Source organism: Aptenodytes forsteri, unplaced genomic scaffold, assembly GCF_000699145.1.
Source record: "Aptenodytes forsteri isolate BGI_AS27 unplaced genomic scaffold, ASM69914v1 Scaffold356, whole genome shotgun sequence".
Lineage (NCBI taxonomy): Eukaryota > Metazoa > Chordata > Aves > Sphenisciformes > Spheniscidae > Aptenodytes > Aptenodytes forsteri.
The window spans coordinates 920,862-933,946 of NW_008795436.1; the positions used below are offsets into that span (position 1 = coordinate 920,862).

Sequence of the window (13,085 nt, forward strand, 5' to 3'; positions counted from 1 at the left end):
AGACTCTGCTCAATACATTCAGGGGGAACGCGTGTGAGTAGCAGTATCTGCCTGGGTCTGAATACACAGCACAGCAAAACACCTATTTCCTTTGCCACACGTTGCTTATAAACCCTGTCTTCACAGTCAGCCTTACCTGATGTTTAAAAAGGAGTTATAATGCTCATTTATCTTTTCTGGGGGAAAAAAAATCTGTTAATGCAGCCTTTGAATAAGTGCTACCCTGCTCTTTAAATGCTAAAGTTCACTAAAACTCCAGTGATTTATGTGCAGCTTTTGACTGCCAGCACCTGGCAGATGAAGAAACCTACTCAAGCTTCAGTCATAAACAGATAGCATACAATTTAATTTTAATGTGCTCGTTAGTCGTAGCACATTTCAGACATAATTGTGAACGCAACACAAAATTATAGCAAAAAGACAATTTTAATGCTGCTGTAGAAAAAAAGGTTATATGAAGAGTCATATAATGGTGCTTCATTGTCAACAACAAAACAGGGCACAGAGTGCATTACAGTGTCTGTGCTGTTTACATGCCAATATTTTATACATAGATTCTCATATGGTGTCAGCTGTCAGTTACTTCTGCAAATTAACTGCCAAAAATGGAGACAAACAGAATCACTTAGTGTGCTGGTAACCACGGGTTACCTTTCATATGCCTAAAGATAAAGCTGCAGTATGGAATCTTGGGAGAATAATTAGGCAGAGCAAAACAGAAAGTTACCAATTGAAATAAAAAGGCATTCTACAATAGGAAATAACAACCAAGAGTGCTTATAAATAAGTAAAAGAGGTTATATCACAGAATGCCTCATAACTTTTAAGCAAAGTATTACAGTACAAACATTTTAAAGGCTTTATCAATGTTTAGGAAATACAGTACAAGTTTTTCAAATAGATTTAACCCTTTGAGCACTGAGTTTATTTTGAATTTTCTCTTTTTATTTTTTTTTTTTTTACTAATAAATACCTTTAAAAGTCATGTTGTGCAAAACAGTTAGAATGTACCTTTGAAAGTCATGTTGTGCAAAACAGTTAGAATGCATGCCAGGAATGCAGTCCGTGGCTTCTGTTTCTTCAGACGGTTTAAAAAAAACCAAACAAACAAATGATAGCAACACTAATAAATATGTATAATTTAAACATGAACCTCTATTAATATAGATGTACTGTATAGCAAAACAAAACAAAACATACTTTGCTTTAAGAATAATGTTTCTGAATACTTTATAAATGCTATCTGTGGTATCTTTCATCATATAATTTACAATGTTTGGATGTTAAAAGAAAAACCGTTAGATCTAAAAAATGAAATATACACTATATATAGGTACAGTTTATACCTGGGGCTTATCAGGTACAAAACCCACTGTTGCTAAAAATGCTGAAGAAAAAGAAAATGGTATTAACCACAATCACATTTTCCATAAGAGATTTTGAAATCTATACAATATATACATCTATGTTTCAATGTGAAAATTATATTTTTAAATTTCAAGGTGTGAGACACCTCTGCATAAATGGAGGTTCATATTAGTAATTGGAACTAAGCTGGTAAAGGTTTAAAAAAAGCATATCCATACATTTTTACCAAATTAATGCAAAAGTGCTTCAAAGTACTCAGAGGGCTAAAGATTATAGGGTGAGAAATACCAGCACACTTAGGTCACATGAAAAAAGTGCACCAGAATTAGTTATAAATGCTTAATTAAACTGTCTGTTAATGCATGCAGCTTGATGCATCAGAGGGATGCACAGCAACTAAATCCAATTTACACAAAGTTCCAAACACTTACCACTGCATTTTAACCTTCATATTTTACCAGTAACAACAGCTGATTATGCACCTCTATTTAAACACTGTACAGTTATACAAAACAGTTCAGCCCAGAGCGACTCTGGAGTTAAAATAAGAACATGTGCCAAGAACTAAACAGTAGCTTTAAGGCGTCTTTGACAGTTTTCCTCAAAGCAAATTACAGTTATTTTAATCAAAAGCAAATGCTACTGCTTCTCTAACTCTGAAACATACAGAAGATGATCCTCTGGTGACTTCCCATGTGTTTTACTAAGATGAAGTTTAACAGCATGCTTGCTTGCAAAAGTCCTGTTACAAAGTTTGCACTGATAAGAAGTTCCGATATCTTCCTCTGGAGAGGACGTCACCAGTTTTTCAGACGGTGACTTTGCTTGTGCTATCTGATTGTTAATCTGTTCACTGGACAGTTTGGACAAGTCTCTTAACCTGAAACCCAGATGCGATTCAAGATGACTGATATAAGTTGAAGGAGTTCTGATCTGTGAAGCACAGTCATTACAAAAGAACACTGGGTGCCCAGTGTCCAAATTTTTAAGGAACTTAGTTCCCCCCGTCCTTCGGAGCTGGTATTTCACATTGGCTAGCCAGTGGCTAATTGTTGTCATTGAAAGTCCCGTAAACCTGGAAATGTGCATTCTTTCTTGAGGGCTCAAGTCTGACATGATGTATTTTCCCTCTGAAGTCTGCCGTAAACTAGCTGCAAACTGGGCCTGCAATATGAGCAAGTGCTGAGGGTTCCAGTTAGACTGACGCCCCTTCCTTTTCTGAGCTGGTGTACTCTCTTCTGGTTCCTCTATTGTGGTACCATCAATGTCAGATTTCTCAGATATGCTGGAAGGTGTGGAAGATTTTGATGTGTGACTTTCTGTCAGGTTCTTCAGCATATCAGATATATCTGACAAGGCATTCTCGCGTAGCGGCGAGTTTGACATGAATGACACGACTGCAGATGTCTTTGCTGTTGTCACTGTAGATGAAGAAGATGCAGAAGATGTCGATGTGGATGACAAAAGCGCTGAACCCAAAGAGCAGCTTTTGTCACTCTTGCCTTTCGTCAAATCTATGGGTTGGTCATTGTTGACATGATAAAAATAACGGTCTAAGTGGTCTGGTTTTTTGGACTGTAGAGGTGGGGTGGCCACTGCAGCCTTTTCTGCCAAACTGTTGCTCATTTTAAAAAGCATGCTCATTGGATCCAAAGCGGGCAAAGATGGCTTTGCTGCCTTCCCAAGGTGAATGTTCATGACAGACTGCAGTGCACTTAATGGATTTACAAATGGCTGTTCGGGAGGGTGATCAGTAATGATAGCTGTGCTGCTACTTAAAGAACTCACAATGGACTTAACAGGCTCTTTCCCGTTTTCCACAGGTTCCACAGTTGGACTATCCTTGCAACCATCCCTCTGAGGGACTGGGCTGTTCTGCTGGCTTTTAAGGCCACCATCATTGGAGGACTCCATCTTAAGGGGTTCACTGACTTCACTACTGCATGGCGAAGGCGTTGCACGCTTCATTGGAGAAAGCTTTCCTTCAGGCTCTTTCATTTTTTCCTCCACTTTAGCCACCTTCTCGGTGACTTTCTTTACCAATTCTTCCATGGCGTGAAAGTTTGTTTTTGGCACAGGTGAGGTCTGACTGCTTGGTGGAGACACCAAGGGCTGGTTTTTAGTTGGTGATACTAGTTCATTGTTTCCAAACATAGGTTTTAATGGTGTACTCTTCCCAGATGAACCCAATGACAGCTTCATCATATTAGGCAGCTGATAGGCAGCATGAATGCTGGGGTAGCCACCCCAGCTTGGTGTGCCATTCTGGGCTTTGTTTATAGCTGATGTAACTGTGTTTTCTAAAGACTTCAATATATCTAATCCCCCCTTAGGGCTTTCTTCTAGGTCATTTTCAGTCAAGTAATGGTATTTTGAGGAGATATCATACTTCTCCTCATCTTCACTCGACTTTTCTTTGTCTTTCATTTTGTCATCAGCAATGCCTCTTTCTTTATCTACTTCTTTTTTTATTTCAACATTTAATTTAGGGGAAACACTAGAAGGTGTATTGGAAGGAGACGTAAAAGTGGTGGCAGCTAGTGGCACAGACTGGACTTTCTCATCTACTAAGGACGTTATTGTTGGTGTCGCTGGGGCTTCTATAATTGGCTTCCCTTTTTTCATGGCAGAGTTAGTGACTTTAATAAAATGTCCCGTCACCATCATGTGAGCTGTGAGTTCTTGCAGAGTGTCATGCGAACTTCCACACTCCATGCACTTCAGAATTTGAGATTTCCTCGCCTCAAAGTGCCAGGCATAGCTGGCACCGTTCTGGTGACCATAGCGATTATTTGGCGTAATGTAAGGATTAGAATTCTTTTGAAGTGCATCGTTGGTATCTGAGATTGTTGCTTTTGGTGTCCCACCTGTGGAATCTGGAGAACTTGGAAGTTCAAGCTCCAGTGATGCTTTCTTTCTAGTAACTGGGATAATTTTTGCTGCTACAGGTGTAACAGGTTCCTTCAGAGGCACTTTTTGGTAGTGTTTTGTTTTGATCATATGAACACTCAAATCCTGAAGAGATTCAAATGAATGACCACAGTACATACACTTTAATACTTTCTGGGCATCTTCTTTCCCTTCCATTTCAAGCAAAGAACGTTTACGAGGTTTGGACCATCTTTTGGGGTTATTGTTATCAGTTTCATGGTTGTCATCTCGATAATGTCCCGTTTCATTCATGTGCACTGTTAATTCTACTAAAGTATCATAGGCAGCACTGCAGTCTTTACAGCGGAATTTACTGGCTCCAGTAAATATAGAGCCATAAAGCTTACTGCTTTGTCTGTACAATTGAACTGTGCTAAAAAGACTTGGTTCAGGAAGAATTCTGCTCTGAGAAACTTGCTGCAGTGTTTTAGCCATAGCAGTCTGGTGCCAGTCAAAGCTGCCACTTCCACAACTGCTGCTGCTGCTGCTGCTACTGCTGCTGCTACCATTGTTTTTTTCTGAAATCGGCTGGTGAAGGTTCAAATTGAGATTGGACCAGTAGGAATTGGAGAGGAAGTTATTATATACAGCTTTCATTTGTTCTAAACTATCCGATACAGTAGAGTCTTCCAGTGGTATTGAAACCTCCTTGCTCTCTTCCTCATTTTTAATTGAGCTGCTCTCGAAGTCTGCCATGCGGTCACTTGTCTCACTGATATGTGACTCACTGTCCATTTCATGGCTAGAAAATTCAGCTGCTGGAGAGTTTTGGTAGCTTTGGCAGTTCTTACTGAAGTCTTTTTCTGGACATGCGTATTTTGCTGAAGGCTCCCCATCAACTGCATTTTCATCAGGTTCCACATCTTCTTCTACGAGTGCTGCTGCTTTTAGTTCGTCTGAAACATAGGCTATTATGAAGAGAAGAAAATACAAGTTAGTTTCTGCTGATCATACTTTCGCTTAAGTGTTTTAGCCAAAGAAGTGTACTTATTTGTAAAATTAAACAGTTAAAATTTAGTGTTTCTTCAGAGCAAGAAAAAAATCTGCTCTTCAAACATAATTTGCCACCTTATTCTTCTCAAGGGGCAACAGCTTGAAATTAAAACTAAATTTGAAATTAATGAAGCACATTCTGGAGGTGGCATTCATTTCTAAAGTAATAAATTACTTGTATCAACCTCAGAGACAGCAGTTCCTGTCTGTCAATTAATATGTCTTATGCTTCTCCTACCCCTAATGCATTTCTTAACAGACAGATTCACAATTTAAATTAAGCAAGCATTTTTTGCTCATTACAGTTTTGAGACTCAATCTTTAATAAACATAGAGTACAACAAACATCAAAAATTCCTACAAAGTAAAAAAATCCCCAGTTACGATCATCAAAAAATGAGATTTTTAAAAAGTTACCATTATTAGTAGTATCATATTTTAGAGGAGGAGATGGTGAAAGCAGGTGACACAACCTTTTGAAACAACTCACTAAGAGGAATGTGAGGATATTCATTATGGGTGTAACAAATGACCCATTCACATTTAAACATACCTTTCTCAACAAGAAAGCCCATGCAGAATTATGTCAGGAGCTAGTTCAAGAAAATTGGTATGCTGTACTCATTCTTGCTGTATAAATATATACAAGACCTTCCAGTGGACCTTACAAATGTCAAAGTGTTTGCTCTTTAGACTACTTTGTCAATATTTACTCAGCATAAGCTACACGGGCACCCAACAGGGATCCTGTCTTCCCCCCCCCCCCTCAAGTAATGCAACTGGTGATGTAAATCTAAGATACTCTTCCTGAATAGGATAGTTGGGAACTGACAGTAAACACATTCTTTTTTCTGTGGTGCTTCTGTGCACATATTCTACATATACTAAGTCTACCTGAGTTTTTTCCTTCAGGCAAGAGAACTATGGAAACACTAAGAGAGGGATCATTAACTGATCAAAATTATCTATTTCTATATAATGCATTAATTTACAGCTAAGCAAGAAAGCAAAAATAGAACATGACTGTTCTGTATTAAGTGGAATTTAAAATTTTCTTGCACTCTCTCACAAATACAATTACAAACTTTGAAAAAAATGCATTTCCAGTAGACTCTATAGTTGAAGACACTTGACTTTTGACCTTCTCTGCAACACATCTGGAATGTGTGGCTATCTGTATCTTAAACACATTGAATAATCTATAGATTGTTTATTCAGGCAAAAGTGCAGAGAAGATAACAGTTTACACCCCAAAAAGACCTCCTTTAACCAACAGACTGAAAAATGTAGAACAGTATAGCAGACATCACACATACAGTATATACCTTGCAAACTTCTTTCAGGGAAAGTATGTTTAAATGTTATCAGAAAATCACAAGAGACAAAACAACTGTTAAAGTAACAATGAAATCAGGCTTTTCATTTCACATGGAGTATTTCTTCATTCAGTTAGGAAATACAAAATATTCACTACTGTTCTTTCACATGGATGAATGGTAGCTAATCTTCCTCCAAGCATGTAAAGTTATAATCTGATCTCCAGAATAGAAGTTAAACCTTTGAAAGCGCAAACATATCACATAAGAGCAACACATAATTGTGATTAGATATTTCAGCTCAGACAATTTCAACGCAGAAAATTCATGCAGCAAGGGTCCTATTTTTAACGTTTGGGAGAACATAGTTTGAAAGAATTATGTTAAAAACTTTATTATAAGATGTTTCAAAGATGCTGATACGAAGATCAGACTTCAACAACAAGTATATGTACTCTAATGAAATAGAGCTGTGCTGTTTTGCTCTGTTTTATGCTTTTTCAAAATATTTTGAATGAATTCAAGAATCCTTATTTTACATATATTACAGTCACGTCGGCAATTTGTAGTAAGGATGAGCGCCTATCCTGTAAATACTTGCAACAAAACCACTACAAAGAATGGATTTCGTTCAATACTTTCATTCCCCTATGGATGGTACAGATTGTTTTTCATCTTAATTATTTGTCCCATCAGGTTTCTGAACTCTACCAAAAACTTTAGCAAAGGAGACCAAAGCAGTTCAAATTACTCTCTAAAGCTGAAAAATTTTAAATAATTACTGATAATGTGTAAACAATTACTGATAATGGCTGCTCCTGCCACTACCAACTACCTCCTTCCCAACCACACCATATCCTAGTGATATGAATAAGGAAGGATAGAAGGAAGAAATGACAGCATGAAACCTGTGATTTGGAAGCAAATGTACCCTTTCTCTTTTCCACCTTGTGGAAACAGTTTTTCCTTTACAACTCCCGTTCCTTTGCCTCTGTTGTGAAAGTGAAGAATAATTCCCTTTTTACAAGGTAAAGAAAATCCAAGGTTATTGCCACACTGCCTGCATTAAAAAGATCTCATTCACACCTGCGGGCTGAGATGGCACACCAAAGCACTCTCTAAGCGTACCTGTCTTTTGCTCTTTTTGTCCACTGAGTGCCAGTGTGAGCATGTGCCACCCATTTCCACCGCTACATCACATACCAAAGCCCTTGGGCTTGGTCCCTGCACACCACAGAAAGCGCTCCTGGGGACCGGTGCTCACCAACACAAACAGGGGTCACAGAATCAAGCCCCTAATTAGTGTGTTTTTCTTTACATTTTTATTTCTCTTACTGCTGAAACCTTATGAATTTTGTTTGGACTGAAACACTTGTATTGTCACATTCACAGGTTTTTTTAGAGAGTGACTTCTACATTAGGGAAAACCTCCAGCATGCGGCTCATTTGAATGTAAATCTATTTACCTTTCATGCTTTCTTTGCCCTTTTCACCAACTATGAAGCATATTTGCGTGTTAACCAGGAGCTGCCTCCTCTATAGCTGTTCTCCTTCCTCAGCTCAAGTTGTGAAGCCAAGTTGTGACATCAGTCCTTGATCCAGAAATGAGGCACAAACAACAGTATGGAATTTAACCTGGCAATCTGGAACTTCGATATAGTGACAGTACGAACAACTCCTTCTGCTCTTTCCCCTGCACAAGGGAGAGGAGGGATGAAACACGACATTACCCCCCAACTTCATCAACCAAAGATTTATGCAAGAGATGAGGGTGCTCAGGGAAGATTCTTAGCCTAAAACTTAGAACACCATCTTAAAACGGAGTTTATGCCAGTAGCTTCTAACACCTTATTCCAAGGGCTGGTCACCTCATCGCTTGCCTCCAGGGCAATAAAAGGCAACCCAACAAGTCCTGAACCAACCTGCGATAGCAGACTTGGGGCATACTCAAAGGGTTTGCAGCACCACTACAGGTAGCTTTACAGTGGCTGAAGGGCTTGCAGCTCCCCGAGGCTTTGTCCTCAGAGGTTCGATGCAAAAGGCAAATGACACGTTTCCTCCTCCGAAAACCCAATTAAATTGTTACCAGCATGTGGGACAGAACAGGAGAGAGGGTTAAGGCCAAACTTCAGTCCCAGGCTAGCAGGGAGTATGGGATTCAGTGCAGGTGCTAGTGGAAAGGAGCCCATCTGCAGCCAAGGGAATCTCTGATCCCTCCCTGCCCCACCAGATTTTCCTCAGGCCAGAGAGATGATCTATATTCTGTCTGAGTACAGATGAAGGTAACAGCTTCACTGCAGCAGAAAGAAGGACAAGGAGGGCCGTAGCAGAGAAATTTCTTGTTTGGTTAAGTACCTACAGGAAGAGCAAAGAGACTATGAAAGCGGAGAATAAAATCAGGAGGTGATAGTAAAAAATTTTTTCATTGAGATTCACTGCCTGGTGGAGAGACTGTCTTTAAGAAGCACTGTCTCCAGCCCATCATTACTCAGCCGTTTCCTTCTTTAGGGGGGATAAAAAAAAAAAAAAAAAACCCGAAGGCTGAAAAAGCTCTCTGAAAAATCAAAAAAAAAAAAAAGACTCGTGGTTTGGTATTTTTCAAGTCTGGAGTAAATGTTTGAAACAGCAGGGCATCTGTAAAACTGTTCTTCAATGCCTCAACAGCAAAGTCTGAGGGAAAAAAACAACTTTAAAGGCAATTCAAATGGCAGAAGTTAGTAACAATGGAAATGAAATAAATTAGGTGGTTCTGGTTTTTTTGTTTTGTTTTTCCGGAGTAAAAGAAGAAAAAAAAAATTACAGTTCTCGAAAAAATTTTAGTTTACATCTCAAAGGGCACCATAACCCCCAGGAAATTGCCTGCAAGTTCAGCGATGGTGTCACTGTGATGTAATATTTGACAAAAAATGGATAGCAGTTCCCCGGTGTGGCCCTCAGTTTCTAGAGAAGAGGATATCAAAAGGATCCAGAAACCTACTGGAGGTGCAGCCACGGAGGGGTCGAGAACAGACAATTCCCTCGTCAATATTTATTATAATTATTAACTAAACTGCAAGGTAATAATGAAATTAACACGTTTGATATCAAAACATAACAGTAAGCTGTGGTATAATGCAATTCATTTCCACACAAGAGGGAATTACCTTCATAACTGAGCTATGGATCATTTCTTTGCCAGTGGAAATAAATTGTGATCCATCCCTGCCCACAATGATCTACATATTGTATATACACTAATAAACTCATATACCTGGCTCTACACAGACACCAGAGACCTACTATACAAGATCAGAGAAATATCACTGCTCCATTACGTTTCTGCAGGCAGGGGAAGTCCCCATGCAGCTACAACAGCCGCTACTCTGCTGATGTCCCGGGCCAAACTCAGCAATCTTCCCAGATGCCCACCAGCACAACAGCGACTGGCTCAAACCCCAACTGCTAGAGGTCCTCTTCAGCAGAAAGATGAAAAACATTGCATGGTTTTCATCCCTTCCATGGCAACATCCACCCAGTAACATGGTCAGACACACACCTCCTTGAGTTTGTTTGGAAATACAAAACCACAGCAGTAAAGGCATATTTTACTATTCTCCACAGACCAATTAATTGCACAGTTCTTCCCTTATTTCCTGAAAAATGCATCTGAGACCATATATTTTGGCTTGGATCTACCCAAATATTTCATTTTGATACTTTTGAAATGTCTTGGTTTAATTATGCTTTTTCGCCAAGACTTTTTCTTTTATTTTAATTAGCTTACTGGGGTATATTTAAACTAGAATATAAGCTCTTTGCTTGAAAAAGTACCAAAACATTCAAATATTCTTCTCACATGAAAAAATGCTTAACTACAAAGGTTTATCAAAACCATTCAGTTCCTTGGAAATATTTTGTCTTTAACCTAATAGCTTTTTATTAAAAAAAATTACAACCAGCTTTATTATTTATTTATGCATGGTTTGAAATCATCGTGTAATACTAAGGATCATTTCCCACCTGATGCACACCGGATTTTGAGTGCATCTTGGACAAAAAGCTTCTCAACCCTTAAAAAACCTGAATCCATATTCATCTCACACTTGGAGAACAGCAGAAAGGGACTGGGAGCAGTAACGCTCCCAATGCTTTTGGGATGAATATTATATTCCCAGTCAAAAAGAAAATGGGAAAAAAGATCAGAACACATCATAAAGCGAAGCAGTGAGTAGGACCCGGCCAGCCAAACTCTCTCTGCAGCCTCACCCCCCCTGCTCCCCAAGCCGAAGCACAGTGCTGCGAGAGGGCTGCTCCTGCCACAGCTGGTGCTGCTGGCAGTGCACAGCCTTTTCCTAAATATCATTCCCATTCTGTTTTAAAGCAGACACCAGCCACCTACGAAATAACCAGAATATTTTTTTAAGATTTAAGTATCAGTGAAAAAACCTCAAAGAGTCCCCAGTTTTGGTGGGATCATTCAGAGTTAAGAGGGGGCACAGTCTGAACACAAGTCAAGAGAAAGTCAACAGAGAAACAGCAGCACGGAGATGATTTGACTGTGATGATTTGAACCTTACTCACAAAATTAATGAACAGAGGCAAGAGAAAACCAGCTCAGTGGATGGAGTCAAAGACCTAATGCAAATGAAGGCATATAAAAGAGTTATAATATTAGTCTGTTAGAAAACTCCCACTCCACAGGCCTTCCACTTACAGGAAGAAAGGCAAACATTTCACCCACAACACGAGCTATTTCTATACCGAGACTGACTGATAATTCACATGTAACTGAAATTGTATTTGAGACTTCACTGCTTGGCAGAGATGTTAGCATATTCCTCATTAGGCGATAGAAATGGGAGGTAGGAGTGGCTGCCCTGTTTACAAGAGTGGCAAATGACTACACTGTCTCTAAACAGGCATGGCAATACTGATTACCCAGCACCTTGACAGGGACATTATTCCTGTTAGAAAGGTCAAAGGGTCTATTTCATAGAGGTAGGACTGTCTATTATGGGAGAGAAATGTTATTTCCAAGTGGAGAGGTCAGCACTTCTCTCGCACATCGGCTGAAGTCACTGGTACCTCGCACCGGAGTACGATCCTACAGCAAGACTGATTATTCTGCTCTGCCCACTGGCAAGGTCAAGAATATTAATTTTGAACATGTTAATTTGATGTGATGTGCACGATTAATGCTTGTTTAGCTGGATTTTTTGTATGTTGATAAATCTGCAGCCTTTTCATGCCAATAATAGTGTAGTATTAAGTTATTGGGAATCAGTGTGGACGGATGTGACACAGCATGCCAATCTAATGGGTGGCTAACGTTAGGCACCAGAAACTTCAAAATGTACTTGTGTTTGTTCATGAAAATAGTGCAGCTGTCTGCCACAGAGAGCTCAGAAATAGGCTAGAGGAAGCTAGCCAGCTGCTCTAATCCAGCATCCTGGACTGGTATTACATTTGGAGCAACTTCAGAGAGCTCAAATGAACTGTAAGTGTTAAGAGTTGAGAATTACATGGACAAGAATACACAGTGCAGAGATGATAACAGAAATGAGTTTATACGTCATTAAAGTGTGGGCCATCTAAGTGCAGAACAAACAAGTCTACAGCAGGCACCTTTTCCTCATGTCACTGTATTCCAAACTCCTCTGGTTTTTGTGTAGTTTAAAGGAGGGTACAGGATTCAGGTCTCCTGTTCACTTTAGACTGTACGCTGCCGTATGAAACGTATCATACAGGCCACCTACAAATGAAGAGAGGAAACATTAAAAAATTGCTACTAATTCTGATAAGGGAGGCATTCGTTTTTCTGAAACCAAATACTGTTTAGGTGTTTGTTAAATGAGAGATTCCTATGCAAAGACTACATTTATGTATTATCTCCTTTATTAAATACGCACCTGAAAAAACAGGATGCCATAATATTAAATGATGGCTTAGAAACAACTTGGCACTATTGGACAGCATCACTCTACTGACGTGTTCAAAAGCTTCAGCGAGTGTTTTATTCTTCACAGCAACCCTGTGGAAGAAAAATTCTTATCCACAGTTCATAGCTGCAAATCTGGAAATCCAAAGAAGTTAAAAATTACTTGCCTAGTGCCAGACAAGAAGACAAGTAAAGGAGCCTGTAACTCCTGTAGGTTAATATATATAATTCAGCTATTTACACAAAATATGAGAAGATGGCTTAACTTTGTGTTTCTGTTCCTATGCTTCTTCACAGTGTGTTTATGTGAGTACAATATATGTGTATAAATGAAAATAATTGCCAGTTTTCAGCTTAAACAATTATGAAGGATAAAAAACCCAGTGAAATACCCACAGGTGCATGTACTGTGCACAACCCAGAGCCTGTGGTTACAAACCTCCTCTGAGCCAAGCTGCAGGGATCCAATAAATGCTGAATCTGCAGACTGCCAGCAAAATTCTTTTTCACAATGAGGAAAATAGGAAAGGTTTTTGAAGTAAGAAGAAGTATTGTCACAA

The 13,085-nt window shown here is 39.2% G+C and overlaps 1 protein-coding gene across 1 annotated transcript; it reads right to left on the bottom strand.

Moving 5' to 3' along the window:
- Window positions 1-1,544: 1,544 nt before the first annotated feature.
- Window positions 1,545-11,755, bottom strand: TSHZ3 (teashirt zinc finger homeobox 3). Its single transcript, XM_009281053.2, is given in 2 exon segments — window positions 1,545-5,207; window positions 11,650-11,755. Coding segments are annotated over 2 exon segments (3,306 nt in total). The 3' UTR covers window positions 1,545-2,007.
- Between the last annotated feature and the right edge of the window lie 1,330 nt (window positions 11,756-13,085).